This window comes from Vipera berus, assembly GCF_964194415.1.
Source record: "Vipera berus genome assembly, chromosome: 6".
NCBI classification, from domain to species: domain Eukaryota; kingdom Metazoa; phylum Chordata; class Lepidosauria; order Squamata; family Viperidae; genus Vipera; species Vipera berus.
In genome coordinates this window covers 44,450,665-44,468,578 of record NC_138208.1, presented here as the reverse complement: position 1 = coordinate 44,468,578, position 17,914 = coordinate 44,450,665, and the positions used below count along the sequence as shown (strand labels likewise).

General features: G+C 37.1%; 1 protein-coding gene across 9 annotated transcripts in view; it reads right to left on the bottom strand.

Annotated features, from left to right (window-relative positions):
- CPSF6 (cleavage and polyadenylation specific factor 6) overlaps window positions 1-17,914 on the bottom strand; it is a gene marked incomplete at its 3' end in the record, with an annotated part of 32,127 nt that overhangs the window by 8,375 nt on the left and 5,838 nt on the right. For 2 of the 9 annotated variants that reach the window (XM_081330176.1, XM_081330175.1), the window contains exons 2-10: window positions 14,143-14,352; window positions 13,507-13,610; window positions 12,796-12,941; window positions 10,610-10,783; window positions 9,308-9,812; window positions 7,376-7,468; window positions 6,368-6,483; window positions 2,988-3,141; window positions 1,820-2,012 (exon numbers count right to left, since the gene is read on the bottom strand). In XM_081330176.1, coding sequence (XP_081186302.1) covers window positions 1,823-2,012; window positions 2,988-3,141; window positions 6,368-6,483; window positions 7,376-7,468; window positions 9,308-9,812; window positions 10,610-10,783; window positions 12,796-12,941; window positions 13,507-13,610; window positions 14,143-14,352 — 1,692 coding nt within the window. Of the gene's footprint in view, window positions 1-52; window positions 1,744-1,819; window positions 2,013-2,983; window positions 3,142-6,367; window positions 6,484-7,375; window positions 8,926-9,307; window positions 9,813-10,609; window positions 10,784-12,795; window positions 12,942-13,506; window positions 13,611-14,142; window positions 14,353-17,914 lie in introns of those variants that run through there. The other 7 variants (XM_081330177.1, XM_081330178.1, XM_081330179.1 and 4 more) reach the window with 7 other exon arrangements.

The window sequence follows — 17,914 nt, the reverse complement described above, 5'->3', positions numbered from 1 at the left end:
TGAACATTATTCTCTACTTAATTAGTGTGTAACCTAATCATAGCTATGTCTACAGAAGTAAGCAGTGTTTATTAGATAACCGAAAAAAATCTGGAAGCCAAGAAAAGTTAATTGCTGTAAGATAAAAAAAAGGAACATAATGATTCTCTAATGAGAAACCTCAAATACTTTTTGACCATTGGCAGCATGTTCAAATAAATTTTCAGGCTTAAAGAAAAAAAGAAAATAAATCGCTGCAACTAGAATCTTAAAAAATGAAAGTGACTTTTAAGTAACGAGAGTCCTGGTAATGCAGTGGTTAGAATACAGTACTGCAGGCAAACTCTGCCTATAGCCTAGAGTTCGATCCTTATGGGGCTCAAGGTTGACTCAGCCTTCCATCTTTCCAAGATCAGTAAAATGAGGATCCAGATTGTTGGAGGCAATATGCTGACATTGTAAACAACCCCGAGAATGCTGTAAAAGCACTATGGGGCAGTTTATAAATGTAACTGTTATTGCTATTGCTATTAAAAGAAAGTGCTACCCAAAAAAGTAGCACACTATTATTTAATTCATTGGAACTAAAACATAAGACAGCATCAACCTTTGGAAACCATATATTAAAGCTATTCTAAATGTCACATTGTTGACTATATCCTACGCTACTTAAAAAAAACCAAAACTATGAATAATATTGAAAACAAGTATGTATTTTCTTGGTGTGGAAAAAAGCATGCAAGGTTCATCAAGGGTGGAAAAAGAACCAGAGAACAAATTGTCAAAAAAACAAACAAACAAAGCAGCAACCCATATGACTGCATACATGAAATTGTACTGATACATTCAGCTAGAATCTCATTACTCTACAGATGATAAAGAAGTCTATTAAAAATAAGAAATTTATATTAATTACTGTCATGAAGAGAAACATCTTATTGAATAGAAAAATCAGAAATTCTATACAAAGTTCTATGAATAATAAATATTACAAATATATAAATATTACAAATATATCTGCTTTTTGGAATTTGTAATGTATAGAAAGTACAGCATTAATCAATATTTATTTGTTGTTTAATCCACATTTAGGTAGGGTAGTCAAACAGAACTTGAAAGATACAGGAATATAAGTTCTAAAATTTTCACAATGTCTATAACTTTACTGCCACTATAGTTTTTTTTTATAGTTAAGGTCTAATGCTCAAATCTATGAATGAACCCAGTGATTTCAAGAGGCTTCAAGTTCAAATCAATGTGTTCAAGCAGTTAAGCTCTTAAAGCCTATCCAGATACTGTAATGCAATAGTTCACAGGGCTCATTGATAGTCTCCTCTAGCAGCGCTAGATCAGTCTTCAAGCATAGCAGCCATTGACTGTAATAGCTGTTGCTTCTTGAACCTCTTAGTTTCAACTTTGGCTTCCTATTACTAAACAAGAAGTTTATAAATACTATTTTACAAATCTTAAGAATCAAGACTATTCCAATACTGGCTCCTCAAATCCTAAAGAAAAACCCATGTTGCTCTCCTTTTCTGCAAATATCTAAGGACAGGGCATATAATAACAGGACCAACTGAATCCTAAAGATCTGAATTAGCTATTGGGCAATTAATTGATAAGACAACAAAAACTACATATCACTTCCAAAAAGAAATGCATGCAATTAGCAGAGGAGGGAAAGGGAAGGAATAGTTGGAGATACCACTCTCATACTTACCTGACCATATCTCCCATTTGAAGTGTGTTCAGTACAGCATACTGCTACATAATTCAAGAATATATATTTATTACATTTTCAAGATTAGTAAATTAATAATCCAGGAACAAATGTGCCCACCTCTTAACGATGACGATATTCTCGTTCTCTATCACGCTCTCTATCACGGTCTCTATCACGGTCACGATGCCTCTCACGTTCACGGCTTCTTTCCCGATAATAATCATCATGGCGATCTCTGCTACGAGATTTATGGCGTCGGCTTTTCTCCCTTGATCTACTATGGTCTCTCTCCCTTGACCGTTCACGTCTTCTAAAAGAAATTACTTCCTTAATTCTCTAAAATCAATTTACATATCTTGTAATAATCTAAAATTTCTTGAAGTTTTGAATAAAAAAAACTAGTGCCAGTACAACTACTCATGATGAATATGTTTTGGTAGCCCCATTTTTTTAAGTAATGCAAGGAATGACTGTTATTAAGGAGATGAAAAGGCAAAATAGATTTTTGTAGTACTAATTACAAATATGCAAAATGTTCTGGGCACAAAAGCTTGATGCATTAAAGAACTTGTTTTGGACTGCCCATGCCTGAACCAAAACATGCTTCTTTGAATGTTTTGGTCCATCCACAAATGAAGCAGGGTTATTTTGCTCCATGCATAGGAACAAAACAGGATTTTTGCAGGCCAGTGAGTCATTGGTAACAGCTGAAAGACAGGAGGGTAGGGAAAATGGTAGGATGATAGGCCAATGGTACATGAAGTGCTGGGTGCTGAGAGGGGAGAGAAGAGGCAATCTGCAAAGTAGTATATATATTTTTGGTTATACTGAAATATGGCTGAAGTAAAACAGTTTGGTAGACCTCAAGAACACAATGTTTGTTCTGAATTTGGAAACAGCATTTTTCCTATCTCGTGTATACTCTTAGCATTGATGTTGAAAATACAGTGTATTTCTTTTTAATGGATTCACTTCAGAGCTAGCTGCTATTTAAAAAATGTTTTACTTTCTATTCTAAAATTTCATCACCAAATCTTTATAATTTTAGTTCCATTTGTTTGTATAATAATTTTAATTATGTTTGTGCCCACGTGTGTGTGTGTGTGTGTCTGTGTCTGTGTATAAAAAGTGGCTTAAATAGGATTGCTATTCCACTGAATGAGAATGAATAACCCAAATTTTCCTAACCAAAAAATTGAATGTGTAAAGATCCAAGAATCATACATTACAGAACTCTTCTTGTTCTACTAAACATCAAGTCAAGATTTTTAAACAAAAGGTTTACCTTGACCCAGAACCGTAAGACTTTGATTCAATCCCATGAAGACAATCTTGCAGAGAGCTAATAAGTACTTTGCAGCGATCATCTGCAGATACTTTGGACTGTTTAATTAATGAAATTGCAGTCACCAATGTTTCTATAGCACTTCCATATTCCGCTGGAAAATAAAATTTGGTGAACAGATATGTATTTGATTAATATAAAAAACCTATAGTTCAAATATTTTCTTTTCCTTCTCAAAAATGTACCAAAACTAAAACCATGCAAATATATAGTGAGGGAAAAAGTATTTGATCCTCTGCTGATTTTGTACGTTTGCCCACTGACAAAGAAATGATCAGTCTATAATTTTAATGGAAGGTTTATTTTAACAGTGAAACAGAATAACAACAAAAAAATCCAGAAAAACGCATTTCAAAAAAATTATAGATTTGCATTCTAATCAGTGAAAGAAGTATTTGATCCCCTATCTATCAGCACAATTTCTGGCTCCCAAGTGTCTTTTATACAATGTATTACCTATATAAAAGACACCTGTCCACAGAAGCAATCAATCAATCAGATTCCAAACTCTCCACCATGGCCAAGACCAAAGAGCTGTCCAAGGACATCAGGGACAAGATTGTAGACCTACACAAGGCTGGAATGGGCTATTATATTATTGATTATCACTAAGCAGCTTGGTGAGAAGGTGACAACAGTTGGTGTGATTATTTGCAAATGGAAGAAATACAAAATAACTGTCAATCTCCCTCGGTCTGGGGCTCCATGCAAGATCTCACCCCGTTGAGTTTCAATCATCACGAGAACGGTGAGGAATCAGCTCACAACTATACGGGAGGATCTTGTCAATGATCTCAAGGCAGCTAGGACCACAGTCACCAAGAAAACAATTGGTAACACACTACACGGTGAAGGACTGAAATGCTGCAGCACCCGCAAGGTCCCCCTGCTCAAGAAAGCACATGTACAGGCCCGTCTGAAGTTTGCCAATGAACATCTGAATGATTCAGAGGACAACTGGGTGAAAGTATTGTGGTCAGATGAGACCAAATCGAGCTCTGGCATCAGCTCAACTCTCCGTGTTTGGAGGAGAAGGAATGCTGCCTATGACCCCAAGAACACCATCTCCATCGTTAAACATACAGGTGCAAACATTATGCTTAGGGGGTGTTTTTCTGCAAGGGGACAGGACAACTTCACCACATAAAAGGGACGTCAAATCTTGGATGAGAACTTCCTTCCCTCAGCCAGGCATTGAAAATGGGTCATGGGTGGGTGTTCGGGCATGGCAATGACCCAAAACACACAGCCAAGGCAATAGAGGAGTGGCTCAAGAAGCACATTACAGTCCTGGAGTGGCCATAGAAAATCTGTGGAGGGAACTGAAGGTTCGAGCTGCCAAACGTCAGCCTTGAAACCTTAATGACTTGTAGAGGAACTGCAAAGAGGAGTGGGACAAAATCCCTCCTGAGAGGTGTGCAAATCTGATGGCCAACTACAAAAAACGTCTGACCTCTGTGATTGCCAACAAGGGCTTTGCCACCAAGTACTAAGCCATGCTTTGCGAAGGGATCAAATACTTATTTCACTCATTAAAATGCAAATCAATTTATAACTTTTTTGAAATGCATTTTTCTGGATGTTTTTGTTGTTATTCTGTCTCTCACTGTTAAAATAAACCTGCCATTAAAATTATAGACTGATCATTTCTTTGTCAGTGGGTAAACGTACAAAATCAGCAGAGGATCAAATACTTTCCCCCTCACTACACAATAAGCTGATAAACCTGTTCTTGGTTTACACCACTTTAGATTATAAACTAGAATTTAAAATGAATGAGTAGGACTCAGTCATAAGATTTAAGTACACCACTTTAAAAAATATAATTAAATACTAGGGGAAAAGATTCCACTCTAGTATTCCTCCCGACACGAATAGTCTCTATATAAAAATCTTTTTTAAAAAAGCATGCTATTATATGTGCTCTATGACAGGGGTCCCCAACCTATGGTTTGTGCCCAAGTACTGGAGTGCAGTCTGTTGGCAACCGGGCCGTGAGAATAGCAGGCGAGCCCCACCCACTAATGGTAGCACTGCTGCACAGGCACTAGCAGCCCCATTTGCACATGCCTGGGGGATGCTAGCACTGCTGCCAGAATCATGCGGGTGCCAGTGGCCCGTTTGCACATGTGCTCACCCCATTGATGCGCATGGCCCACTTGCGCATACGCACGAACATTTTTCTGCTGCTCCCATTCCTGCCGGGCCACCAAGCCAGAAAGGTTAGGGAACTCTACTCTTGAGTCCACTCTCCCTCTCCCTTCTGGAATGGAACAACGATTCTTGGCCAACTCACAGTGGCCAACTTGCTGCAGCCAGTTTGCTGTGGGACAATTCACCACAGCTAACTCTCCACGGACCAATTCAATAATTCAATTTAATTAAAAATTATTCTAATTTTTATCATTCACATTTCATTTTATCCCTCCTTTTGCATCCTTTCATGATTCTATTCCACCATTTCTTTGATATTAGTGTAACTCTTGTCCCGCGGCAAGTTGTCCCATGGCAAGTTGGCCACAGTGAGTTGTCCTAGATCCCCTATTTGACATACAATACACAGATTTACTTATCCATCATTCGTACAAACATTAATAATATTGAAGCAACATTAGAATCTATACCACTCTACTCTTCCAAATCCTTCAGTAGATTGAACAGCTGATAATACCTGTAATTTCTGAATTATAGTTTACAGGTTACAGATATAGATTATATATGAACAACAAAAATCCAGTATACCTATCCTTTCTTGAAACTTGTGTAAAAAAATTTCCACGCGTATATTCATAAAAGTATACAATTTTTTATTGTTATATTTTTTCCTTTTAATTGCTTTTTGTTCCATTTTATTAAATAAAAGCAAAATGTTTAAAAATCCAAAAAATATTTTGTATTTAAAAATTAAAAGAATTTATGATATCAACAACTGACAAAGCTTTAAAATCAGGCAAAAATAATAAATAAAAATACTGTATTTTAAATGCTTTCTGGAAGAATAATATTAGTCAGAGCTGAAACACTAATATAGGGGCCAGAAGTCAAGTGTATGGCGTAGACTTCTACTTTTTTTGTACTTCAGAAACAAAGCCCCACTTCCTTGCCCTTGGAAATAAATAAAGCCACAAAAATTACCTCTCCAGAAGAAATGTCCTAATTCATACAGGAGGAACCAGTCCTTTTAGATAAGCATAGCATAAGCAATAAATATCCTTTGACCAGAAAGCTTTATTTCCTATATTTATTTTTCTAGTTCATCTCTTGCTTATATGTAAATACAGATTATAGAACAAAATAGTCACTAAATTAAATATACTGACCAGCACTTGCATCTGATACAGCTCTTGAAATGGCACTGCTAGAGATAGCCCTATTTCTATTCATAATTTCTTCAAATTCTGCTTCACTTAATGGTGTCCTTGCAGCATCTATTTCTCTGCAAACAGACAGAAGTTCCATTTTTATTTACCTCCAGCAGCGCAATATTACAGTAATTTTAATATGGAATTATAAGCAAAACACATAAAAAGAAAGCTTTTTCTTTGCAATACAAAACCTGCAAGCTAGAGAGAAAAAAGTATACTATCACAAAAGCAACAGTTCTGATATATTTATGCAGTGCTTTCCATCTTCAGAAAGCTTCAGATGCTTACAAAACTTCTGTCAATCAATGTATAATAATTCAGGTACAGAATCAAAGTTGCCCCAATCAAAAAGTATGGCCTCAATGCATATGCTTATTCTCTTATAAGAAACAGTGAGTAAATAATTGTGCCAAAAATTAAAAATATTCTATGTTCTGTAATGATATAGTACACATAAGCAAGGTAAATATGCTGGCTGCACACTTGGCTAATTATTTAAATTACCTAAAATTGGAGATAGAAAATGTTAACTTATTCTGCTAGTGCCCTTTTGAACTTCGTGACATCTGTCAATCTCTATCTTAAACAAGATCTGAAGACTGACAATATGAACAGAGCGACCTTTTTTCCTTCTAAAGGCACTCTCCTACACCCAAGATGTAATTAACCAGTTTTCTCCTTCCCTCAGCTTGTAACAAATACAAATCAAAACCATGTAATTTCACTGAGACACTTAGAAAGGAGTTCATGCTTTGTGTGATGTTAGACTATATGTTCTTCATATTCCTTCCAGCACTATAAATTATATGGCTTAAATTGCTTTTGAGAAATGTTTCTTGCAAATGTTAGTTCTTCTGGTAGAAAGAAAATGCAGAATAAGCAATTCTATCCTCTTAAGAGCAAGAAGTGGATCAAGATCCTACAGCTGATTTAGCATAAGAGGAAATGTCTAAAAATTCATACCTCCCTGCGTTTTGAGTATTATTTTTCGTTTGTCTCCAATACAATGGCATATGTAATTGTTCTCTTATGGACATGTTATTTCCAGTGAAACGCCTATGATATATAATTGACAATTTAAATATAGTTATGGATTGTAGTTCAGATCATCATGAAAATATTGGTCATTATGTGCAGAGGTTCTATTCCTGCTTTCACCACCCTCAGCCCTCCTTTGCTAATTAAATTATTCTCTTTATATTAAAATAGAAATTTATTGAGTTCTTCGTATATTCTTTCAAGCATTTATGCATAATGCTTTAACTTCATAAAAATAAGCTTTCTTACATTTTAGATGTTAATTCCACAAATAAATTAATACTACTGGACTCAATGTTTCAGGAAAAAAAACTATGCTACTTATTTAACAAATCTTTATGCCCACAAAGCCTCACTGATATACTCACAACATGCAAAAAAGGGTATGTATCACAACCTACAAAATTTTGAGGTGATATAACATTCACATAAAATAAATACCATCAAAAATAAATATAAAGAAACACTATAAGCCTACAGCATGCTTTCAAATGAAGCTAGCAAATAAATAGGTTGATTTAAAAGCTGAAATATGGAGTGGTGAAGCAGTCATGTGAAGTCACTACAGATATTCATAAGCTGAATATTGAAAAGGTACTGCTGAAATACACTGCAATATGCCTGTTGTCATCCTTTATTTTGTAATGGCTGTTTTCTCATATTTTCTGCCACCTGAAAATGTTCTCTCACTCTGTCACAATAACTAGTTAAGCTAGGCAGTAAGTATTGCAAATGAAGATCCCTAAACATAAGTAAAGCATACTGAAAAGAAAAACATGCCAAGACAGACAATCCACAGAGGTTCTATTAGAGGCCTCTTCAAATTCTGTCCATTTAGTACAGCTTTGTAGTATTTTGAATCTGAAAGGAAAAAGTGCTTTTGTATACATAAGTGCACTCATATGGTACTTGCAGTAACTCCATAAACACAGCTACTTCTTTTCTCGGGACTGCATGTTTGCCCTCTGCAACTGCAGAGCAATTTGTATCCACACAGGGTCCAAAACAACTTTGTCCCTTCAAACCAGTCCAACTCTATAATTTAAATCTTAAGACAGTAGATACTGAACTGTTTTATAGGCTATTATGCCACTGAGAGAACTGTGTCCATCAGAATAATGAATTTTAACATTCCAGAGCAGATGGGTATCTATGTATAAGAGACAGAAGAAAGCAAAAGCCATGTCTGTTATACAAGTATAAATCTCCCTGCATTTAATAGTTAGCTGTTTTGTGAGTAACAGACACATTAAAAGAAGGATATTTAAAGTTAAAAGCAAATCTACCGAAGGCAAGAGAGATGTAATATATCTCATTAAAATAATATTCATAATACATTCTTTAAAAGGCTTATGTACAATACATAAAGGACAAAAACAAACAAATACGTAAATGAATGGAAGACAAAAGACCTAAGTAGCATTTTTAATCGACTGTTTGGTACAATGCTTTGGTAGGCAGGTGTCACAACACCCCTGGAAAGCAAATAGTGACAAAGAGAAACAGTGACTATTCAGTTAAAGTATGGGTGAGCTCTATATACACTTTTTTGCAATTATGAGCCTCAATTTTCTTTTAGCAGGGTTTCCCTGGTGAAACATGTTTTTGTATCACTTTCTAATGCAAAATGACAGATATTCCCCACTGCAGAGAATTCTAGAACTCTAATCAACAGAAGAACACTGGAGATCCCAAAGTCATAAAATACTCAGAGGGGGGGTTAAAAATAGGAAAATACTGTTTTAATGATGACACCAGATGTTGAATATCCCTTGTCCAAATGTAACAATACTATCTGAATGGGCTCTAGAATTCCCTTAAGTCAATAAATATGCAATAAATGTAAGGCATACTCACCTGCCTGGTGGCCCATAATCACCTCTGTCATATGGTGGAGGTCGGCCATAGGGGTCTGATGGTGGTGGACCACGACTGTCTGATGTAGGTATGCCACTGTTGGCTGGTGGGGGGAAGAAAGCTGGATTCACGTGTGGGGCGGGAGGGGGAGCACCTGGTGGTGGCCCAGGTAAGTGAGGAGGAGGAGCCAGTGTAAGGGGTGGTCCTAAAGGACCAGGTGGACGAGGGGGGAAAGGACCTGGAGGTGGAGGAGGACCTTGCTGTGGGGGTGGAGGACCTGGTGGAGGACCATAGCCTGGAACTGGAGGTGGAGGACCAGGTGGAAGTGGACCCAATGGAGGCTGGCCAAACGGTTGTCCTGGAAACAGAACTGGAGGAGGGGGACGGTCACCACGATTAGGAGGACCAGTTAGTGGAGGAGGCAGAACCTGGCCAGGTGGAGGAGGACCTGGTGGGCCTGGTGGGCCAGGAGGACCTAGAGGTGGACGTGGAGGAGTCTGTCCAGCTAAAGAGGGAGGGAAAAATGTCAATTATTAATATTCTATTGCCCATGTTTTTCCAAACACATACAAACATTTGCAGTATGCCGTCTCATAGATAAAATCCAAATAGATGTCAGATTCTAATTCTCCCCTTTCTAGTCAAAAGGAAGGATAAAAACTAAAAAAAAATAACTAATCATATTAATGTCATTTAATTTGCTATTTGTTTCTATAAAAGAATTATTCAAAGAAGTCTTCTTCCTCTATCTCTTTTATTTAAAAAGCTCACAATTTGAGTATAGGCTCAGAAGGGAAGTAGCAACAGTAGAACACAGAATAAGCATACCATCAAAGTAAACAAAAATGAAAGTGAAAAAATATGGAAGAAACCTTATAAATAAAACTACCATACCATACTGCTGAGTCTCGCTGGGAATCAGGTGAAATATGCATTTAATAAATTATGTTGTTGTTGTTCATCTTATTTAACAAACAATTTAGGAAAGCTTTTAACAACTTAGGCAGCCTTAAAAGGAGTTTCATTCTATTCTAAACGGACTACCTTTTCAAATGAAAAAAGTGGAAAGTCTATATTTTAATAGAAGAGAAACCATTAGTTAATGTAAAATGAAAATATTCTACATTTCTGTTCCTATTTATTGCAAAACTATATTATACTGTGTCTAAGTCTTTAATGCACAATACAACAACATTTCTGCACTACTCCCAAATTTCAGGAACAAAATAAAAAGCTTCAAGTCTCCTACCTCTGCAGAACAACAAAACTGCAAAACATATACAATAGAAGGAAATACTTTACCTGGAAAAGGTGGAGGGGGCCCTCCAGGTCCAGCTGGTCCCGGAAATCTGTCTCCTCCAGGAAGGGCACCTGGAAAACGGCCCCTCCCTCTGTTACTTGGGGGAAAAGTTGCTCGTGAACTGCCTCCTGGGGGACCAGCTTTTCCTTCACCAGACATCTGGCCTGACTGTGTAGCTGCAGTTAATGAAATAAAGTGTTTGAAGTGTTATGTACTACAGAATTAACAGGACTCTTAAACTGGTGTATTCTATGTCAATTATAGTTTTCTTTGGCAATTCTGTTTTACAGGCAGCATGTTATTAATAAGAGTTTTGTTTTGTATGTTTAGGTTTTCATTTAGAAAGAAAATTGCACAAAGAAATTTCTACCAAGAAAAAAGAATGCCATTCTCTAGTTTTTATCTTGTCTACTAGAGTTTAAGATCTTCAAGTAATTTGGCTAGAATACATGTTACAGGTAGTCCACGATTTACAACCACAATTGAATTTAAAATTTCTGTCACTAAGCAAAACATTTATTAAATGAATTTTGCCCCATTTTACAACCCTTTCTTGCCACAGTTAAGTGCATCCATTGCAGCTGTTAAGTTAGTAACATGGTTGTTATGTGAATCTGGCTCTTTCAAGGATTCTCATAGTAAATATTTCCTAAGCAACAATGTATGGATTTACATATCAGATAAAAGAAAAATCAGTCTTCAGAGGCAAGTCCTGCTTACTGCTTTCGTGAACAGGACTCCGGTGGCAATTGTTTAGATTATAGTAATTAACTATATGCTGTCTTCTCTGTAAATTTGATACAATTCTACTTAGAATTCCTGCTAAATACTCCAAATGATTTGCAATACACAGATTTCAAATTAATCTACTCCTATGGAAAGTACGACCTACCCCCAAAATAAGCCCTAGTTTTGGGGCGAGGTGCATGCCTAAAAATCAAGTTAGGGCAGTGTGGGTGGAGCTTACCATTGCAGCCAGGCCTCCCATGGATCAACACTTGCCTCGCTGGCCCACTTCTTTTGCAGCCGAGGGAGGAGCTTCATTCTGCAGCTAAAAATGGAACTCCGGCCTGCATTTCGCTGTCAGAGGCCTTTCTGAAAAGCCTCTGCAACCAAAAACTGTGGAAAGGCCTCTGATGGCGAAATGCAGGCTGGAGTTCCATTCTTAGCTGCAGAATGAAGCTGCTTCTTCAGCCAATGAAGTGGGCTGGCTGGGCGGGGTTGTTGGTGCTATGGCAGTGAGTAGAAAAGACCCCCCCCCAATAAGACCTGGTGCCTCTTTTGGAGGGGAAAAAAAGACCGGGTCTTATTTTCGGGGAAACACGGTACTTAGGTTACTCATTTAACTGAGAATTATGTAACACAGATTATTGCCGTATGTTGAAGAAAATATGTAAAGAATAAAAATTCTAAATCCTCAATTTTATAATAGCCAGTAGGGATACAATTATGTTTATTTCAAATGCACAGACATTCAAGTTAACTGTTACTATTTTTTATATAGAATACATGAAAATGGTAAAACGGTGCATATTTTTTAAATGGTTCAGAATAAATGTTTTGGACCTTACACAGATGGAGCACCCCTTTGCTCTTCATTAAAGCAGTGTCTGTTTTTCAGACTTCCGCATAAGTCTGAAAAAAGATGTCTTGCTTTTAAGTGTCATATTAAAAACACTGTGCTTTAATTTAATTCATTAAAACAGTGAAAATCAGGAAATACTATGTAGCCCTTAAGAATAAAACGTACTATGTTTGTACTTTATCCAAAACACTTTATAAAAATAAATTTGAGACGTATAGATCAGGGATCCCCAACCCCTTGTCCATGGACCGGTACTGTTCTGTGGTCTGCCAGAAACTGGCCTGTGCAAACAAGCAAAGTCCCATCCACAGGATGCAGGCAGTAAATTAAAACATGCCCCCTCCAGATAACTTTAAAAATCACTATGAATAGTTATTTAATAAAACTAAAGAAACATGTTTTTCTTTTATTTCCAAAACATACTATCTCCAGCAGTCGTCAATAGTAATTAAACAAGATAGACCTTCAGTAAATGAGATTGAAAGACAGCACATTATATAAAAATTATTAATCATTCAAATATATAGTAATTGGTAATTTCTAACCCATCTCCCCCCAAAATGTTTTTCCAGTTCACAGGAAGCAGTAGAGAACAATTCTTACTTTTTCTCGATTGCAATTCAAATTGACTCAGAAATTGCTTATTACAAGGAGTTACAACAGGATTTTGACCATGTAACTCTCTTTTAGGCAACAGGTCCATCAGCTTTTTGGAAGATGCCTCAGATCCCACACCTACAAGAGCAAATCTGGAGGACAGACAATATAATTTTATGATGAGAATTCTTAACAGATCCCTAAAAGATGGATAACATGCTAAACCAAGCCACATTATGATTTAGCACAATATGCAATCATAGGTGTATTATATTCAGCCACTTAGAATATCCCATTATAACTTTCAATAATTATAATCATGACTTAATTTTTAAATGTGGAACTAATTTTTTCACCCCATAAATTATTTTCCAAGTTTTCCAGAAATACTTTTTGTAGATCAGGGGTGTCAAACTGCCGGCCCACGGGCCGGAGCGTCACGAAAAAACCGCACCCATCCCATTTTCGCCAATGGGAAAAAGTTCTGATATGTCGCGCGACGTCACATGACGTCGCGAGTTTGACATGCCTGTTGTAATCGTCTCAGTTGTTGTTTGTAATCTGATTCTGTTAAAATCAGTAGTTTTCTCATTCTGATCTCTGATCGTCTTCCCACCTATTTTTTTCCTATTATTCATCTGTATTGTCTTTCAAGATAAATATATTGTAACACATCTTTAGAAATAACATTTGTGCTGAATTTAAATATATTCTTACCCCTTAGATTGGCCATTAGCACGGTTTTCAAAAAATTTTATCTCCAAAATATCATTTACACCAAGCGAATGAACTGCTTCAGTTAAATCTTCATCTGTGGTCCACTGCAAAACAGTTGTAAATGACATTTCTAACGTAACAAAGGAGCAATTCTTTTCTCAACACACCATTTAAAACAATGCTCAACATAACGCACAAATATACACACTAACATATTCCATATTTTAAAAATAAGTAAGCTACAAGTTCATTTCACAAATCTGTTATTGATTACAAATCCTACAAAGTATGCTGCTCAAAAAATAAAGGGAACAGAAAATAAGACATCCTATTATTAAATACAGTACATTGTGTTGTTTAAGTGTTCCCTTTATTTTTTTGAGCAGTATATGTTACAATCACAATTATAGTTTAGTACTAGTTTATATTCCACATGGGAAAAAATGTTTCATGTTTGCACCTTCAAGTAAGTTTTCAGAAAAATTGTTTCCCAAGTTACAGAGCGACTGCCAAACCACAGTGAGTAATTCTGAATTAAATCGATTACGGACTAAATGACTAGTGCAGCGGTAACTAATGAAGCACTTACCCAAGTAAGAATCCAATTAATACAGTGGTAACTAATCAAGCACTTACCCAAGTAAGATTCCCAATATATAATGCAATTCTCTTTCCTGTATATGTATAGACAACATTTGGTGCTGATCCTTTGCCCACATCATCTCCAACAGATGGTGGAAGAGAGTCCATATAATCACGATCCTCTGGTGCATCACCGTTATTGGCAGAGGGAGAGATGACGTCGTCATACAGATCTATCTGATCGTGTCCACCATATTCAGCCTCCTAAATGACAATGTATAAATATTAATGATCAGTTTATTTATCCAAAATAATCCAACATCACACTGTAATTTCCATAGTGTCTACCTTTTTCTGTATCTTGTCTATGCAAGGTAGTGGACTGTGATGGAATGTCCACCTGAAAGAGGGGGAGATTTTTGGCAATACAGTGCATAGAAATAAAATTATATTGTATCTGCCATATACTTTATAATTTATAATATATACTGTAGGTAAGCCAGATTTGGTTACAACAATCCTTTTGAATTTTCAATATTTTTGCAGATCAAAACATGATCTCTTCTCCACATGTCCTAAAACTAGACGAAGAGAATCCAATTAAACAAATGAGTCACAAACATTATACTCACTAATTTATTGAGGAAGATGATCCAAAGCTACAGATTTTATGTAGCAAATGTATATGAACTTTAAGGATTATCTCCTTTATCTGAAGGAGAATGTCATGGTTCCGACAGACAGAGACGAATAAAGCAGAACTCCGAGGCTTGAGAATTCCTCAAAGAACATGTTTATTAGTTACAACGTATCAGCATGGTCAAAAGTGAAACCAAGTCTGAATACACAGACTTCAATTTTTAAAGTTAAATGTCCCACCCATAAAACTATGCAAGCAACTACATCCCCCAATATGATTATTTGTCGGGCTTTTTATGCAACGCCCAGTCCCTAGGCTCAGGAGCAGCCAATGACCTTGGTTCCCACGGGACAGAATATTATTTTGACTAATGAAGCACCTGGGCAAAAAAAACAAACCCCTCCATTCTAGTGGCAACCTAGAATGAAAAGAAAAAAATGGCTGCATCCATGCTCATTGGTAGAGTTGAGAGTGAAATTAAAGAGTAGGTGTTTCAATCAATGGAATAATCAGTTCTGAGTATGGGAAGTTTTGCCTTACTTAAAGAACAGATTTCTCAGTATTTGTGATCAAAGTCTGATCTTCACAGGCTAGATATGTGAAAGTGTGTCATACCTCAAACAAAGGAGACTTCTGAATATCACAAAAACAAAAACAAAACTGGTTGTTAACAATTACGAAGCTGAAAAATCTTTGGACCTCTAGCAGTCCACTGTCAGGCAGACTGTGTATAAATGGAGGCAACTCAATCATTGCTGCCCTCCCAGGAGTGGTCCAACAACCAAAATCACACCAAGAGCAAGGCATATAATGCTCTGAGAGGTCTCAAAGATGCCCAGAATAACATCTAAGGAACTAAGGGCTCTTTTGCATTTGCAAGTGCCAGTGTTCATGAGATGACCATCAGGAGAATACTGAACAGCTGGGGAGGGAAAAAACAGTGAAAGGAAAGACAAGTAAAAGATCAAATTTGAGTTGGGAAATGATACAGATTTCACTGGGGCCAATGAAGAAAAATGTTCATCATGGGAGAGGAGATCAGGCTGCAGCTTAAAATGTCATTGACTTTTCCATTCTAACACCTTCCTTCCTCCCTTTATGATCCAACAATGCAGAGCCTACTTTGCCCAGCCATACTTTCTAGTGCTCACCAACACATCCAGATACAACACAATGGAAAACATGTACAATATGCTGCTTTTTTACATAAAAAAGGAAAGACTGTTTCCTGTGATTACTAGTAGTAAAAGATTAAGAAAAAATGCTAGAACCCATTCTGTGCACAATTTTTCGACCTTGTTTAACAGAAACAATAAATTCCCTCATTAAAATATTATTTGAAGTTGCATGTTCTTGAAATTAAGAATTAATTGGTCTAGCAAACAATTTTTATAACACAACATTGGTTAGATTCATATGTTGTGCTAAGCTACAAAGAGGTAAGTCACACTACTTATTTATATTTATCTAATAACTGTAATATTTTACATTTCCCAACACTATACAACAATACAATATCTTCAACGTAATATAAAAATATAGAATATCATAAACATAACTAGTAGTCATGAATAGTGGAGCACTATCATAGTAACAGAGGGACGCGGTGGCTCAGTGGGTTAGGACGCTGAGCTTGTCGATCAGAAGGTCGGCAGTTTGGCGGGTCGAACCCCGAGTGCCGCGTAACAGAGTGAGGGCCTGTTACTCGTCCCAGCTTCTGCCAACCTAGCAGTTTGAAAGCACGTAAAAATGCAAGTAGAAAATAGGGACCACTACGGTGGGAAGGTAACAGCGTTCCGTGCGCCTTTGGTGTCTAGTCATGCTGGCCACATGACCACGGAGACGTCCTAGGACAAGCGCTGGCTCTTCGGCTTTGAAACGGAGATGAGCACCAGCCCCTAGAGTCGGAAACGACTAGCACGCATGTGCGGGGGAACCTTTATCTTTTACCTTTTATCATAGTAACATATCATTGTCAACATGAACATTCCATATTACAGATAGTCAACGTACGACTAGAATTGAGCCCACAATTTCTTTTGCTATGTGAAATATTTGTTAAGTGAATTTTGCCCCATTTTATGACCTTTCTTGCCACATTTGTTAAATTATTTATTTATTTTATTTTATTTCCATTTATATCCCGCCCTTCTCCGAAGACTCAGGGCGGCTTACAAGCTTAGCAGTAGTTATTAAGTTAGGAACATGATTGTTAAGTGAATCTGGCTTCCCCATTGACTTTGCTTGTCAGAAAGTCGCAAAAGCTGATCATATGACCCTGGGACATATGCGTCAGTTGCCAAGTTCCTGAATTTTGATCATGTGACCAAGGGGATGCTGCAATGGTCATAAGTGTGAAAAGCGGTCATAAGTTAATTTTTTTCAGTGCCATTGTAACTTTGAACAATCACTAAATGAGCTGTTGTAAGCCAAGGAGTACCTGTATAGTGCATGCTTTATTATATGGAAACTCTCTTACTGGTAGATATCAAATAAATACTTGCAGAATGTGGCACAACCAAAAGTGCTACCACTGGTTAAGACCAATTTGTAGGCAGATTTATATGGGAATCTTGACAACACATGCCAGGTTGGTCCTCTCATCCATGATCAAATCAAGGATAAGCAGAGCTTTACTACAGTCCAACCTAGCATTCAATAACAGCAACTGGAGACCAGCGCAACTGAATGTCCATTGACAGGGCATCAGGGCTAAGATCAAGGTGCTGGAACATGGAACTATTTCAAGACAATAGTTCCGTGATCCCCAAGAATGGACTGTTCCTTGTCTCCCAACATATCCCCATCACCCAGGAGAAGCTCCTCATACACCCTCCCCCCAAGATCTACCTCTGGTTCTCACCCAGGGGGAGAAAAAAGGGCAGTCACTTCACCTCAATGGGAGACCCCCCCAGGGCAACTACCAAGCACTTTGCCTGTTAATAAGAACAACAGCATTTCTTTGTCCTTGGGGCCACAGGAGGGCATGGTTAATACATACTAATACTGGTAACTCAACAATTAGTATAGCTGTCAGATGAAGTGTAGTCATCATGTTACTCTTTGGGCTTAAGACAATGGTTCTTCTCCCAAAGTGACAAAAACAAAGAGTGAGCAGTCAAGTTGTCAGACTTCCCATCCAAGATAAATCACACCAGATACTTCATGACTTAACTTCTCAGAAGA